Source organism: Penicillium solitum, assembly GCF_028829755.1.
Source record: "Penicillium solitum strain IBT 25940 chromosome Unknown utg000001l_segment0_segment0, whole genome shotgun sequence".
Lineage (NCBI taxonomy): Eukaryota > Fungi > Ascomycota > Eurotiomycetes > Eurotiales > Aspergillaceae > Penicillium > Penicillium solitum.
In genome coordinates, this window is record NW_027072121.1 from 6,219,812 (window position 1) to 6,235,985 (window position 16,174).

At 48.2% G+C, this 16,174-nt stretch overlaps 6 protein-coding genes across 6 annotated transcripts; 4 read left to right on the plus strand and 2 right to left on the minus strand.

Annotated features, from left to right (window-relative positions):
- Nucleotides 1-87: 87 nt before the first annotated feature.
- N7455_002364 (uncharacterized protein) lies at nt 88-1,813 on the plus strand (the record flags this gene model as incomplete). The annotated part of the gene is made up of 3 exons (XM_040962223.2): nt 88-532; nt 585-606; nt 673-1,813. 3 exons carry the CDS (start codon nt 88-90, stop codon nt 1,811-1,813), a joined length of 1,608 nt encoding a protein of 535 aa, XP_040807323.2.
- A 934-nt stretch (nt 1,814-2,747) lies between these two features.
- On the minus strand, nt 2,748-6,302 carry N7455_002365 (PXA domain-containing protein; the record flags this gene model as incomplete). The annotated part of the gene is made up of 3 exons (XM_040962218.2): nt 2,748-3,705; nt 4,891-5,701; nt 5,792-6,302. The coding sequence occupies 3 exons, from the start codon at nt 6,300-6,302 to the stop codon at nt 2,748-2,750; spliced, it is 2,280 nt and encodes a 759-aa protein (XP_040807337.2).
- A 258-nt stretch (nt 6,303-6,560) lies between these two features.
- Nucleotides 6,561-7,893, plus strand: N7455_002366 (uridine-cytidine N-ribohydrolase; the record flags this gene model as incomplete). The annotated part of the gene is made up of 5 exons (XM_040962231.2): nt 6,561-6,618; nt 6,667-6,674; nt 6,723-6,927; nt 6,977-7,293; nt 7,348-7,893. 5 exons carry the CDS (start codon nt 6,561-6,563, stop codon nt 7,891-7,893), a joined length of 1,134 nt encoding a protein of 377 aa, XP_040807339.1.
- Nucleotides 7,894-8,872: 979 nt separating this feature from the next.
- On the plus strand, nt 8,873-10,726 carry N7455_002367 (GID4/VID24 family protein; the record flags this gene model as incomplete). The annotated part of the gene is made up of 3 exons (XM_040962229.2): nt 8,873-8,890; nt 8,951-10,466; nt 10,536-10,726. 3 exons carry the CDS (start codon nt 8,873-8,875, stop codon nt 10,724-10,726), a joined length of 1,725 nt encoding a protein of 574 aa, XP_040807333.2.
- Nucleotides 10,727-13,360: 2,634 nt separating this feature from the next.
- Nucleotides 13,361-15,217, plus strand: N7455_002368 (uncharacterized protein; the record flags this gene model as incomplete). The annotated part of the gene is made up of 6 exons (XM_040962219.2): nt 13,361-13,476; nt 13,526-13,556; nt 13,603-13,740; nt 13,795-13,845; nt 13,893-14,145; nt 14,205-15,217. 6 exons carry the CDS (start codon nt 13,361-13,363, stop codon nt 15,215-15,217), a joined length of 1,602 nt encoding a protein of 533 aa, XP_040807335.2.
- A 342-nt stretch (nt 15,218-15,559) lies between these two features.
- Nucleotides 15,560-15,838, minus strand: N7455_002369 (uncharacterized protein; the record flags this gene model as incomplete). The annotated part of the gene is made up of 1 exon (XM_040962225.2): nt 15,560-15,838. One exon carries the CDS (start codon nt 15,836-15,838, stop codon nt 15,560-15,562), a length of 279 nt encoding a protein of 92 aa, XP_040807324.2.
- Nucleotides 15,839-16,174: the final 336 nt, after the last annotated feature.

A 16,174-nucleotide genomic window follows, 5' to 3' on the forward strand; every position in this document is an offset into this window, starting at 1 on the left:
TTCCTCGCGAATCGAGCCTATCACGAAAAAAAATCCCCCCCACCAAAGAACAGCCCTATTCTCCATTGTTCTTGAAACCCATTATCCATGGAGGAGCCCACCATGGAAACAGAGACTCATCATGTCTCAGAGAGTGAATTCCCACATTCGCCATGGGTGGAAATAGGCACATTTGCTTCTCCTCAAAACTCTCCTCCCATGCCCGAATATAGTGGGTTTGACTACGGTCAATCGCAGCTTATGGCGGTGGACTCGTATGGCATGTCAATCCCGCCACCCTACGCCTCCATGCCACTACCCATGCCTTCGCATTCGTGGCCCAGCATGCTCACCACACACTCTCCGTTTGCTGCGCCTGGAATCCCCGTTTCGACCACCCCGACATCGGTATCGCCCTCGACTCCCCTGCCTCAAGTTCGAAAGACCTCGACTGGAGGGTCTACGCCACGCAGGACACTTACCGACGATGACCGCCGGCAAATGTGTATATATCACGAGGAAAACAAGACTGCTAAACAGACTGATATTGGAGGTAAGCATATCTCAGTATCTGCGTTGAGGGGCTAGGCTGACTTTATATGCAGCATTGTTTGGAGTCGAGAGAAGGTATCATTGCAATCTCTTTTTTTTTTTTTTCTCTTTCTCTTTTTGATTCAATCTAACATGTTATAGTACTGTTTCTAAGGTCCTTCGCCAGAAGGAAAAGTACTTAAACCCCGAAGATGGGAGCCGATCTCCCATCAAACGGGCCAAGGGCAGAGTCCCTGATATTGAGAAAGCCCTATCCAACTGGGCAAGGAACTACCAGCGCCAAGGATATCCCCTGAACGATGAGATGATCAAAGAAAAAGCGCTCTTCTTCGCCAGTACCTGCGGCTGCCCCGAAGGCAAGGAAAAGGTCTCCACCACAGCCTGGCTAGAAAAATTCAAGCAAAAGAACAATCTTCTCGGCGCCAAGGTGCGCAGAGGATCTACCGAAATTCGCAGCGGATCAAACAGCCCAACCCATCTCAATACAGACTTTGGATCTGCTCTTCAAAGTCCCACCGGACCCTCGCCTACGTCACCCATTGATGGCTTCGGATCCCCATTGTCACCAACAAGCCAAGAAGGAATGAAACGAGACATGGCTGAACTACCGGATCTGACAGGTGGATACCAACACGGGTATTCCAAGAGTACAACCTCGATCGACACTTCGGCGGGTATGATCAGCCCAACATCCACTTTAGTCTCCGACAGTCCTTTCACACCAACAAGCCAATCCCGTCTTCCAGCCGCCAACAGCAACACCAATCGGCCGCGCAGTCAGACCTTCCCTCTCGTCCCCATCGATCCAACTCTCCTATCCTCCGATGAAATCACAGACCTGCATCGCCAAAAGCGCGAACTCCAGCAATCTCTTTCGGTCACTACCCTGCAATCCCCACTGGAAATGGACGACTCCAAGTCCACCATGTGTCCAACCCACCAGACAAACGTCATCAAGCGCAATCGCAGCAACCCAGAGATCACGACAAAGTCCATGCCGCCGCCCTCAAAGTCTACTACCATCTCGCCCATCAGCACTCCGGGATCACCAACCCAGGACGAGGCTCGCCGTGCCCTGGAACTCGTCATCAACTACTTCGACCACCAGCCTTCTGGCCTGGCAGCACAGGAGTACATGACTATCGGGAAACTAATGGAGAGACTTGAGCTTGCCAAGAGCCAGGCCGGGTTTCTGTTGGGTGGCTTGCCGCGCATTGATGAACATGAGGATATTCCCATCCAGCGTGTGACGAAAAAAAGAAGCATCCACAATTTGGGATGAGTCCTTAACCAAGCTGCATTTTGCATATCTTCCCTTCCTTTTGTTTATGCATTTATTCACCCCCCCCCTTGATTTTTCTTGCATTGTTGGATTTATTTCCTCTTGAAGCATTCCCCTCTCCCCTCCCCCCTCCAACATTATCTGCGTTACTTTGCCTTATGACTCGTGATTCCCCCTTTCTATTCTTCCTTTCCTTCATTCGGTGGTTCATTTGTTATTCTATTCTATTCTTTTTCTTTTGGTATCACTTGTACGAACGTTCAATGTCTTTTTTATATCCATTCCCTATCTCTCCAGCCAGCAATGGCAACGAGATATAAAAACCTGGGCAACCAAACAAAAAAACATACACATATCCAGAGGGCGACCTCTACTTTCCTTTGAAACTCTTGGGGTTACGGATTTGGGAATAGGCGCACACGCCCTGGGATTCCCAGTCTGGAGATGGATGCATATGGAATAATGGGCACATGGCAATATGTGATGGTATACGGATTTGGGATCATCGGTTGGACTTGGACTTGGGAGTTTTTGCCGCTTGCCTTCTTCTTCGGGTTTTTTTTCTGTCTTTTTCGTCTTTTTTTCGTTGCTGGTTTTCTATATCCCCCCTGTCATTTTTTTTTTGGCTCTTTGCATTTTGTTTCCTTGAACACCCCCTCCCTTGTACTGCATCTCTTTCTTACGCTCTTTTCATATTAATTTTTTCTCCCCTTTTTTAAAAACTGGGCTGCTCACGCGGAAAGGACATAATTTCATTTGGTTCGCCTATATATGAACCCATGTCAGATTAATCTTGCCTATTATTATACCCCCGATATCTTTCTACAATCACACTATTTCCAAGTTTTGAAGTTATGTTACTCATAAGTAATCCATATCTCATTAATTAAGTATGATAATTAAAAAAAAAAGAAAGCCGCAAACAATATGTAGTCTATACAAATGCAGGTGGCACTGGCGCCACCCCACGGTCTTCCAGCAAATCTTCCACACTGCGCTCAGCCATTTCAGGGAGCACCTTGGCCAACACTGTCTCGATAATACTCCAGACTAGATGTTTATTGCAGTACTCATCTGCAAAGAGGTCTAGGAAGTCACACTCGATTATATCCAGGAGGTGTAGTTCCTCCCAATCAATCCCCGCAGATGGATCATTGTCTGTGCGCAGCCGCTCAGCGGCAAGGTGACCACACGCAACTGGACAAGGACTCGAAGGCAAAGGCGAATGCGATGGCGCCAGATTTGCCTTCCCCTCCTGGGAAGATTCACGGTGCACACTGGGGGAAGGGGGTGGGGACGATGTGACGAGAGAGGGCGAACTGTTGGATCTGCAGGTACCGTCACGATTGTAGGGCGGCGGAGGCGCCGAAGAGGGAACACCAAGGAAAGTTCGTACGACGGAGCGCGGGATCACGGCCAGAAGACTAGCTGCACATCGTCGCTTGATAGCAGCGATCTCCGCTTTGGATGGGCTGTTCCCTTTTGCCGGTTCGGCCGGGTCATTAAACTCTGGTGTTGGGACATCGGCTGCAATGGCAGAAAGGGATGATGATGGATGGCTTGAGGTATTGGTTGAGACATGATCCCCTCCAGTATTGCCGCTATTGCTGCTGTTCCCCGGATTATTAGTTTTACTAATGACATCGGTATCAGAGCCCCTGACTCCTTCCACAATAGGAGTATTAGATGAGGCCGAGGGCGCGAGGGCTATCTGACTGGGCGTCGGGGTCTGCACAGGCTGCAGAGCCGAGGCCGGAGCTTCAATATGCCCGGCCGCTATCTGAGATATTGGACGGGCATTGGCTGGGAACAAAGCGGTCCTCGTCGCAAGAAGAAGGTTGGGCAACAAAGTGGGGGTCAGCACGTAATCCTCAATGGTCTCCCGGAGGAATCTATGGCAGTTAGCAAAGGTCTCTCTCAAATCATGACGTCGGGGTAATTAGGCAAGTCCCAGCAAGTCCCAAAAAATAATAAAAAATAATAAAAAGAAAGTGAAGCAAGAATCTGGACTGTGGAGCTTTCCGGGACGTTGTGCCTTTTTTTTTCCTTTTCTCGCGCATATTTTAGTTCAGAAAAAGTCCATCAAATAAGAATTGACCATATAGAGTGGGGGTGAGGCGGAGTAAGATCGGCTTAGGCAGAGAGAGATGAAGGAGCTTGGGCCAGCCCTGGAGGACACTGGCATATCATTTTCTCAGAAAAGCAGAGAATTTTCCCCTCAGGTAACATCCCGTACCTGGAGCACAAGGCTTCATGCACGAACCTCGGTCAGATTACGAATTCCAATCCTTCCTGGTAGGAATTTCGCTCATTGGACCAAATCCAGTAATTCACTAGCCTCAACAGCCATTTGCTTTTTCTTTTGGCGCCAAAAGGGGTATGGCCCAGCTTCCAATGGGGTGATCGGCACGATTTTCTTTTTTTCTTTCTCTTGGTTTTTTCTTTTTGGGTTTTTGTTTTCGCTCGTGCACGTTTCTTGCCGAGAGTTCGATCGTCCAGATGAGGTCTTTCTTTTTTTGGACATTCTTTGAAAGTTGGCACATGTTGGAATCTTAAGATTTGCAACAAAAAAGTGGACGAGCGGCACGGAAAGGGCCGGGCCCGGGCGCTATCACACACAAGGGACTTTCTCTGTCAAAGAAAATGAATTCAGAGACGGAGTATCCGTGAGCAGCGGTCATCCCTGTCTGGAAAAAAAAAATTTCGAAAAAGAAAAGGTCGCTCGGACCAATTTGAGGGCAACCAATCTGATGCCAGAACAGCCCAGTAAGCCTGACGGTAATGACCGTACAGTAAGGAGACCTCGTAAGGTCGTAAGATGACGGTAATCTCTCCCACGGGTAATGTAGTCCCAAGGTTACAGATCAAGTGACCGACGCAGCATGCGAGCAAGACGCTTCATGTCCCACCTTGACTCGCACAAGTGACACTTGACCCGTAGATCGCGTTTCGGAGATCGTACCGTTGCTCCACAGTCATTGATTTCCAAGGCCTGAGCCCTCGAGAAGGAGGGTTGGGGCGTTGAGAGGTTGCAGAGGACTCCGGAGATAAAAAAAGAAAAGAGAACAAAAACTCACCTATCAAAGATTCCGTCCGTAGCACCGACCCTGCCTGGGCCTGCCAAAATAAGGTGCTGGAATAGAGCGAACAAGCCACTCAGCCATGGCATTCTCCATGAGATTCCCAATATCTGCGAAATCATGGAATACATCCGGTAGTCGAGAACCGGGCGCCTACTTGTGATGCCCTCTGTCGACTCCATCCCATCTCGTTTCTGATTGATGGGTAAGGCAGGTGAAACACCGATATTGTAAGAAGAAGGGCCTGGACTCGATGCGACACGAAATAAACCCATCGCAATGAAACGCAAGACGACGTAACCAAGATAAACCGTCTGCAGAAGGTTCCATATCCAAGCGGTGGCTGAGAACGACGCTGATGGCTGGTCTGGGAGCTCATCATCGGTTGAAAGTAAGCCAAACTTCTCTAATCGGTTGATTTGAGTGTCCGGGGCGGATTTTGTGTCATCTTGGGTTTGACGACGTCCCACTTGAGCGGCGAGTTTGCCCATGGTTTCCCAAATGAACCATCCTTCGCATGCCCTGCCACTGACTTGGTTTCCTAGGATCAGATCTGCTATAACATCAACCACCAGCGCTCGGAGACTGCTATTTTCAAGGTCTTCCGTTGGAAGAAGCACTGCCAGGATACCGTTGGCGAGTAGTCGTCGATAGACCGCTTCGTTCTCTACCTGCTCGGCGATCGTATCCGGATCTCCTGGATCAGGTACTGGAGAAAGACCGGGGTGTGGATTTAGCTCATGATAGAGCGTACGGTACGACGTCGGTAGGCCAGAAAGATGTGACTGTTGCCTGGCAAGTCTGTACGCTGGAATATCATATAGTCAGCAATGTTTCCCCTCTCCGCGGAACCACCATGGATTCCGACAAGAAGAACTTTAAAATGGTCAAGTCTCACAGAGTACATGTGCTTCCACTAGGCCAGGGATCTCGTCCAGGGCTAGTTGTGCAACGTCGATTTGGCGCAGCCTCTGCTCGAGTGCACGCGTGCAATGCGCGATTACTTGTAGAACTTCATTCACAAGAGCCTGGTCGGGAGTAATCTTCGAATACCACGAGTAAAGAAATTCCTTTATAATTATAGCGAGAAGGGCGTAGAGCTGACGATCAACGTCATTGGAGCTCGTGAGGGGAGGTAACAGCTCTTCCGGAGGCTGTGGGGAAGATGCTCCGTGGCTGCTTGTCTGGGGGCATAGGACGCGTCGAATCAGGGCAGTGGTGGCCTTGTCGCTAGCATAGTCCGGGTCATCCTTGCTAGAATCTCTTTGTGTACGGAGTCGAGAGGACGGACGCGAAGGAGGCTGAAGCGTCGTCGGGGAAGGCAGCGCGGTGGATCTGGAGCTGGATGTTGTCGGCCCAGCCTTGAGATGGGATATCGGCTGAAGGCCGGGGCGGAGCGGATCATTCATTTCATCTCATAAACGTTTAGAGTTGGTTCAATAGCTATAAAGGAACAGAACGTTCTCTGTTAGAAGCAGGACAATCAACTTTGGAAAGCGTTGATGATCTGTACGTGACCCAATTGAGATATTAGGGCTTAGGGCTTTCAGATAAAGCCTTATCTCCTTCCATTGATGCGGGGATCTGTTTATGGCCAACCAAATGTACTTAAGTGCCCAAGTGGCCTCTTGACTCTCAATTGTATTTGTTGCTCTAAGATATACACCATGTTAGACCAAGTTAATCAACATACTCCTACTCCCTTGTGGTTGGATTGCGATCCTGGTCAGTTCATCATGTTCCTCTCGCCTTCGTATTACTGACTGTTCTTAGGCCATGATGTAAGTCTCAAAAGGCATTATAGAGGGATATTCGTTAATATGAGATAGGATGCCTTTGCAATTCTGATCGCCGCTCATCATCCATCTTTGAACCTTCTTGGAATCAGTACTATCCATGGAAATGCATCGTTAGAGAAGACAACTGCCAATGCCGGCAGCGTTCTCGAAGCGATCGGCAAGCCCAACATTCCTGTCTATCCCGGCAGCCATAAGCCATTTTCACGGCCTGCTCTTCATGCGCCCGATATTCATGGTATGGAATGAGCACACCGCGAGCGAAACATTCTAATAAAACTCTCTAGGGGAATCTGGTCTGGATGGGACCGACCTTCTTCCAAAGGCCACTAGACCACCCGTCACCGATAAGAACGCCATTTTGGCCATGAGAGATGCTCTTCTTGCACAGCCCAAGGGCACTCCCTGGGTAGTTGCAACGGGTACATTGACCAATATCGCACTGTTGTTTGCAACATTCCCCGAGGTGGTTGAACACATCCAAGGGCTGAGCATTATGGGTGGTGCCATCGGTGAAGGATTCACCGATGCTCCCATGAGCAGACTTGCAGGTGAGAAGTCTAGGATCGGAAATGTGACCCCATGGGCTGAGTTCAACTTCTATGTATGTTTTCAAATCTTGAATCACTCTCTAGCTCGTCTAATCAGGATGGTATAGTGTGACCCTGAGTCTTCCGAGTCAATCTTTAGCAACCCAGTTCTTGCATCCAAGACAGCCATCATGGCCTTGGATCTCACACATCAGGTTTTGGCCTCACAGGCCATTCAAACGCGCATCTTGCATGGCTCGATCCACTCGACCGAGGAACCCACTATCCTTCGACAGATATTGCACGCGCTACTCACTTTCTTCGCTGCCACATATGAGAAGGCTTTTGGTTTGACCACCGGGCCTCCGCTGCATGATCCCCTTGCTGTGGCTGCGATCTTGTCGACACTGAATCCAGCCTTTGCTAACAAGCACCCTAATCAAGCTCTTGTGTTTGATGACAAAGGCGGCGAGCGTTTTGCTCTGAGTATTGTCACCGATGGACAACATGGAAAAGATGTATCCATAACAGGTCAACTGGGGCGTTCGGTAGCTACTCCTGTTGATGGTCCGGGTGTTGCTATTCCCAGGGGTGTTGATCTAGATGCTTTCTGGAACATGGTCCTACAATGTGTCCAGCTAGCCGATGATTGCAATGCTGCACGCAAGGTTTGATTTCTATAGATGATCTATGAACCCTTTAGACTATTGCATAGATCTTCGATTGCACATACAGTTACACTTGTTAGAACAATATTTTGATGTAGGGATACAGGTCATAGAGTAAGATTTTCGACATTGTATTTCCGAGAAATCCATTCCAAGGTTCGCCGTTTGTCTTTAGTAACCAGATATGAACATTCATGGATATCCATGGATGTATTGTTTGTGAATGTTGTTGTTCGACAATCCAACACCGATTCTGTGCAAACCAACATATACTAAACCTTAGAAGTGCCTGCGGACCTCGATTGCATAGGGCATTCGAGGTGCCCTCAAGAGTACTCAAGAGCCTCAAATTCAGCCGGGTGTATGATAATAACAGGAAATACATACTCGCTTTCCCACGAAAGACAGAGCCACCTATTCACAAGCCGAGGAGACGATAGGGTTTCCCCGCTTCAGTCAACGAAGAAGCGGATTGCCGAAATGGAGAGCTGTTTGGGTTTTACCGGAGGGGGGGATATGTGTAAAGCCGACGGAGGCTTGTTCTTGAAATATATGGTTTTTCTTTTTGAATGACCTTTATAGATCGATTTTTAGATGCAGTCAGCATTATTTTTGTGTGATGTGTTGCAGGATGACATGGGGCCCCACGTTCCTGGATTTTGGGGATATTACTTTGCTCCAATATATGCATAGAATTAAGGAAGAACAAGTAATAATTAAGATTAGAATCCCCGTGAAGTTCAATGAATGAAGTTCACAGATTCGCTCAAAGGCGGCCGGCTGAAAGGAAGAACGTCATATGTTGTGGCATCCATCTCCACATTTCCAAAGTCCAAGAAGCACAACATCTGACACTTTCTCGATCGCAATTTGTGGACATCTTTCCCCCAGACTTAATTGTCTGTTGCTATACATATCTTGGTTTCTTGGCCTTGCATGGCCAACGTCGATCCCGCACATTCCTTGACGGCGCATTCCGTTCAGAATGCCGCCTCCTAACTCAGTATGTTTTATCCTTGCCATCCATCACAGTCTATATAATATGTGAACTAATATCCTCTAGCACGCCACACAACTCTCCCCGACGACCGCGGCACCTGACCCTCCACGCCGATCGTCGATTCCCACACCGGCCCCTGTGGAGACCGATAATGCCCACGATGACAACGTGAACTTCCTGCGATCGCGACCAGCTCTCTTCAATCCGCTACTACCCTCCTTGAGCCGACAGCGTCGCCGCCGTTATCCGGCTAATCCGCCACCGCAAAACGAAGACCGCATGGAGGTGGATGATCCCACCAACCCGCGCACGTCCGTTGAACTCAACCGCCGCATCCCGATTGTCCGCCGCCAGGAGAGATCAACCGACATGCCGAACTACGAGGGCCAAGTGCCCAACTCGAGATCGTTGTATGGATGGGCACCCGGATCTGATGATGAGGATGGTGCTGCACGCGATGAGTCAGAAGATGATCAGATGCAGCCCTTTCTCCATTCCATCTCAAGCAGTGATACACCCCCCGCACGACCTCCGCGCAACGAGGTCCCGGCCCCGGGCCCCGCGCAACTGATACCCCATGAGTATGCAACATTACCAGGCAGCACTGAGGCTCGGACATCGATCTCCGCAGTGGCGGCATTACTACAATCTGCAAGGCGTCAGCCTCGGCTCCCGAGAAGCCGCACACTGGAGAACTACATCATCGACCGCTATTCAGAGATCACTCCAGACGAGGACACTGAAAATATGATAGCGGTCGCATCTCGGGGATACCGCTATCGTCCTACCACGCGCGGGGACCCACATCATACCAACATCACCCACAACGACTTACGCGCTCGGGCTACCGCTCATCGCCAACTACACTCAGACACGTATCTGGGCAACGTGCTGGGGGAAACCATTCACTATCTCGATCGCATTCGGTATTCAAACTCCCTTGAAGATAGTATGCATGTCTTGGCGGACAGTCGGCTATCCTTCTCAATGGATAACAAGTCTTGGAGAGACACGGATTTCATTCTATACACTCCCAACATTGAACCACCTGCGGCATGCTCATGGCTTCGATCTGGAATGGCTTTTTCGGGCTGTCAACGGGCTGCGAGTGCCGGGTGTTCAGTGTTGTCGCAACGCATTCCCAGTCCGAACGCCCCTACTGAGCCTGTCATTGTAAATGGAGGTGATAGCACCCGAATCAGCGTTTCTACCACAAGTGGCCGCCGATACTTAGCTAACAACCGCGATGAAAATTGGCCCGTCAAAGTGACGATACATCAGATCAACCACGATGACATGACTTTATCTGGCACTATGGAGGCCTACAACATCCCCGATAAGACCTCGCCCACCCACGATGCGCACATTGTGACTTTCTTGGAAGGCGAGATCATCGATTTCAACAATCACACGCTGGAAACAAAGAACTTCAAAGCAGATGCTGAAATTGATAGCACCTACTGGCGTGAACTGCAACCGTTCAAGGATCTGACAGACGCTGAGATGGCTCAAAACCTTGTGAGTCGGAAGTGGATTACCGAGGAATTATCCAAGGGATGGATTTTGATGAGATGGAAGGGTAAGTAGCGGAAGATCATGTCTGCTTCCACTGTTTATTTTGTTTTTGCTTTTCGCTAACACACCCCAGAACGATGCTTCATCACCCCGACCGACGCTCGTCAAGGTCTTACAATTTCCGGATTCTACTATATCTCTCTTCGCCGCGAGGACGGGCACATCGAAGGCCTGTACTATGACCCAGGAAGTTCGCCTTACCAGCAGCTCTCTCTGAATCCAGAAGTATCGAAAATGGTTCGCCCTTCTTACGCCTTCCGCTGAAAGGAATTATCCTATGCATATCCTTTTCTTCTTATCTTTGCTTTAGCCCAGAATAATCTTCTGGTCCCCCTTTCTGAATCTTTGGTGTCTCTGGTTTGGCGTTCGGGAAAACGTCAGATGACGGCCTTTGCATAGCTCGGCGGTGTTCCTCTGGTTCGATTTCTTCCTCTTTCTTTACATTTTTTCCCTTGTGGAACAGCTTTGTAGCCATCGAACTACAACAATGTTTCTGCCATATTTCCTGGGATCATGACTATGTCAATTAAGTTTTTTGTATCTATGGACAAAGATCTTTTCTTTTTGGCTGTCATGGAACTCCGGAAATGAGGAAATTCCACATATTCCAAGGGGCCACGCAAATTATGAACCCACGTTCTCACTTTGTCGATCTATGTATTACCTCGATATGTCAACCACTAACCTCCTATCTCACCGAGGCGGCAATGGAAGTATCCCCACGGCTCAGGAGTTCACGCAGAAGTCTTCGGCTTTGTCCGATCCAAGACATTGGGAAACTCGACCAAGCATCTCTACGAATTTGCTGAAAAAGCAAATTGACATGATCAGCGATTTCCTATTTGTCTCAGCTGCCTTGAGAATATTATTCACTTCATGATGACTCTTGGCCCCAAGTACGGTGATGAGGGCTAGGGGTACCTTGTAGATCACCAATGCCTAGCATATGTCCATTGACACTAGGATGGCTGCTTGAGTGTTCGAGTTTCCAAATCCAACCTTGGAAACTGCTTTAATATTACTCCGTTGTCCTAACTGAATTTCTAGATGAAGACTATCATACAAAGGCGTTTCCTTGTCCACTGCATATATGTTGTATACCCTACTGAAAGAAAATAGCACGCCAACCTTGAGAGGATGCATCAGAGAAACAAGTGGGTGGTTGCAAGGATATAATCAAATCGAAAAGCTGCCAGCTGATAAATGCAGTCTTGAGACCCACAACTCAATAATATGCAATGATATGCACGTAGATCCTGGATAGTGACAAGTCACACAGGCTACATATGTGTAACAATCCCCACATTCCAGTCAAAACGTTGGCAATTCTAATGCAAGGACTCACCTCAGCTGCATCTTTCTATTGGGTAGTGATGTTGTGATGAATTCAATAGGTGCATCGCCCCGTTCCTGCATGCCTAGTACATAAGAGTGTGGTCAGTCAGATCCATGGATGTGCTGACAAACTTGATCTTCTAACCTTGGTTGATCCTACCTTCAAGCTAGGTACCATCTCACAGCTTAACAGCCCATCCCAGGACGATTACCTTTGGAGTCAGTTTCGCTACTTCAGCCACTCTCTTTGTGGTTAATGGGCTCTAGTTATCTTTCAATGAATCTGATTATCCCGACTTCTACTCTTTGAAAGAATGGGTATTGGGCTAGATGTCTAGGTCGGACTATCTTATACTTTATCCTGTCTTCTGTACTAGATCATATATATTTGCATCCTCTATGCTAACCAACTAGCTCACCTCGAACCCGAACTATGAGATATAAGAAATTGTCTATTATTGGATTGGGAACGATAGTCGTCTCCTTCCCAGTGCTCGCCCTTATCTGGCGCTCGAGTGCTAGCTATCTTAGTCTGATACCAGTTTTTCTTGCAGGAGCCGGAATGGCAGGCCTATTCACGACACAGTTTGTAACCTTATTGGCACCGAGTCGAGAAGGCATGCTAGAACAACAATTACGGCGTATTACCTTGCCCAGCAGCTTGGATTGATTATTGATGTGACAACCTCGGCAACGATAGTGCGGACTCTATTTGTCAACGACCTTCGGTGGAGCTTGCATGGAATATCTCAAATCAGAGAGGTGAGGATTAGCGGGACCTTGAGAGCAGCGGCGTTTAGTGTTGAGACCTTTTAGCACAGTTAATTCAAAGAATCCTCAACGACTATCGCTTCGCCGAGTCATTCCCTGAAACAGTTTAATCGCATGTTCGCCAAAGCTTCCAACACAGCTTTCGGGCCATACCAGGTACGTATGACTGCCGAGGCTCTAGCGCCGGAACTACCGGTTGAACCTAGTTGCCTGTGCACTATCTTAGCGGAAGTACCGATTATCGTACTTCGCCGACAATATTAGATATCATGAGCAAATTGGGAGATACTCGGGGCGACGAGTCACCGGTGGACGTAGTATGGAGTAGCTTAGCCTCAGATATTTCCCGTCCAACAGTATATCTGACACTTCGGGATGTACTAGCCTAATTGGGCATTCTAAACGTAATGAGAAGGATGAGCAGGAGATTAGAATTTATCAAATTCGAAAAAAAGAAAGAAAAAGAAAAAAAAAAAGAAAAAGAAGAATATTGAGGCCATCCCCGCAGATATCTATATTGACTACATACATACCTACATACCTAGGTACTACATACTACATACTGGGTAGGTTTAAATTATGCTTTTAGCTTCCCGCATGTACTTGCCCAATTGCGGAAAGCCTCAGTCTCGGTGTTTCCCCGTAGTATATCTGCTCTTTTCTTCTCTTCTCTTTTGCGGGATCTTATCTTTACAACTATAGCCCCCACCACTGTGGGTCACCTGGGTCAATGTCTTGGAGTACATTTATTTATTGCAATCCGTCCCCTTCTCAGATCTGCAGAGCTTCACCATGCATTTGAAACACCTTTCGCTTTTGGCCATAGCTGGCGCTGTCCAGCCCGTTATCGCTGCGCCTCACCAGACTCGAACTGAGGGAACATGCAAGAAAACTAAGGTTGCAATCCTGTAAGTACTAAATGCCTTATTGGTTGATCTCAACACTAACCAAGTATAGGGGAGGTGGTGTAGCTGGTATTACTGCTGCTGTAAGTTTCCCTTTCCGTTGATCTGAATACCATTGACAATTTATAGCAAGCCCTCACGAATGCTTCCATTCATGATTTCGTGATTCTCGAGTACCGCGATACTATCGGCGGTCGGGCTTGGCATAAACCATTCGGCAAAGACAAAGATGGCAAGCCTTATATTATTGAGATGGGTGCCAACTGGGTATGCATCTCTCAGCTGTGTTGTATGAAAGGACTGTACTGACAGGTTAAATAGGTACAAGGTATTGGAAGCGAGGGAGGCCCACAGAACCCAATCTGGGGATTGGTAAGTCTCGAAATATCTTCGATCGAACACAAACTGACCTCGGACAGGCTCAAAAATACGGACTGAACACCCATTGGTCAAATTACGACAACGTGTCAACTTACAACAAGGATGGTTACTCCGACTATAGCGATCTACTGGACGCCTATGACGAGGCTTATGATATTGCCAATCAGAGGGCAGGTGAGATTCTTACTCAGAATCTCCAGGATCAAAACGCCAAGTCAGGCATGGCCTTGGCTGGTTGGAGCCCCAAGGCACATGACATGGAAGCACAGGCTGTTGACTGGTGGTCGTGGGGTAAGTTATCTATCTGTCTGGTAAATGCACCTAGCGCGGTCAATTAACATCTCGACTAGACTTTGAAGCTGCCTACTCCCCAATTGAGAGTTCATTTGTCTTCGGCTGTGCCGGTGATAACTTGACCTTCAATTATTTCAGCGACCACGATAACTTCGTTTTAGACCAACGTGGATTGAATGTCATTGTTAAAGGTCTTGCATCGACTTTCCTCACTGACAATGATCCCCGTCTTCACTTGAACACCGAGGTCACAAACATCACGTATTCGAACGATGGGGTCACAGTCTACAACAAAGATGGCAGCTGTGTAGAAGCAGACTATGCTATTGCCACATTCTCACTGGGAGTTCTACAAAACGGCGCTGTCAACTTCTCCCCAGAGCTCCCGGATTGGAAGCAAGAAGCTATTCAGAAGTTTACCATGGGAACATACACCAAGATCTTCTTCCAGTTCAACGAGACCTTCTGGCCCTCGGAAACACAATATCACCTCTACGCTGATCCTGTAACCCGTGGCTGGTATCCGATCTGGCAGTCACTATCCACCCCTGGGTTCCTCCCGGATTCCAACATCATTTTTGTAACCGTGACCAACGAGCTTGCCTATCGAGCCGAGCGCCAAACAGACGAGCAAACCAAGAAGGAAGCAATGGAAGTTCTGCGCAAGATGTTCCCGGAGAAGGATATCCCCGAGCCAACTGCATTCATGTACCCACGCTGGACATCAGAGCCCTGGGCCTACGGCAGCTACTCCAATTGGCCTCCTGCCACAACTCTGGAAATGCACCAGAATCTTCGTGCCAACACTGGCCGACTCTGGTTTGCCGGCGAGGCTACCAGCCCAACCTTCTTTGGATTCCTTCACGGTGCATACTATGAAGGACAAGACGCGGGCCGACAAATCGCGGCTATCATGCAGCACCGGTGCGTCAACGCAGACTCCGCTAAGTTGAGAGAGTGTGGGCTTCGCAAGCACTATGAGACCCTGCATGGCACCTCGCCGTATTCCGACTACACCATGCTCAATGGATGGGCTGTGGATAGTTCGATTGATAACAATCCTGAATAAGTGGAGGTCGATAAACAGGGAATCCATGTACAGGCTTGCAACTTTTGAAGTCAAGTGATTGAGTTTATTCAATATTATAATTATATGCTCCATAGTAGGATATAAACAGAGCTCAAAGGACCCTCAAGTGACCCGTTTGTCTAATCTTATCACATGTTTCTTCTCTTCTGTTCTTAAACGTAAAAGTTCCCCATGTACGCTTTTGTTTGTCGAAGCTGATGAGGTTTAGCTGTGATACTAAATAGTCACTCCAGTGTCAAAGAGCTGTCTTATCATTGTGCTCTCTGGCTATCTCCTAGCAACCGCATATGGATCGACCTTGAGACAATTTCTCTCCCCAAATCAACTCCCTTCGGACCTTTTCTTTGATGAAGCCTCATCAATTTCCGGATGGGTGCTGTGGTACCGTTTTGCTGCCTCCATTGAAGCATCCAGGTCTTCACAGAGGGAATCAGACGCGACGGCTAAAACGGTAGCATCGTGGTCGAGGAGATAATAGCCTCCATTCCTGTCGTCCACAGTTCCGAGTGGGAATTGCATTGCCATCTCATTGAGTTGTTGACGAGTCTCTAGAATTGGCGTCGATTCGGGGACTGGTACAGTGTACCGGGTTGTCGACATGGCGAAAGAGGTTGCAATTGTTATCACGAGGAATAAAGATCTTATGAAGGTCATGAAGGGTTTGGGTGACATAACAGAGTTTGGCGGTACTAAAAAGGAAAGAGCGAGGTCAATACTTTCTCAAGAGCTTGGGGGTAAATAGGACTCCATACCTGTTGAGTCTTTAGACAGCTGGGGATGTTGTTTACCTATAAAGCTCAACTGAGAGCAGATCACATGTCTTTGAAGATCGACTGTAAATTGATTCTGTGTCACGTTCAACGAAGTAACGTCGCATGGAGATCAAGTTAGCGTAAGGTACATCCCACAACAGGCCATTATTCCTCTAGGCTAATC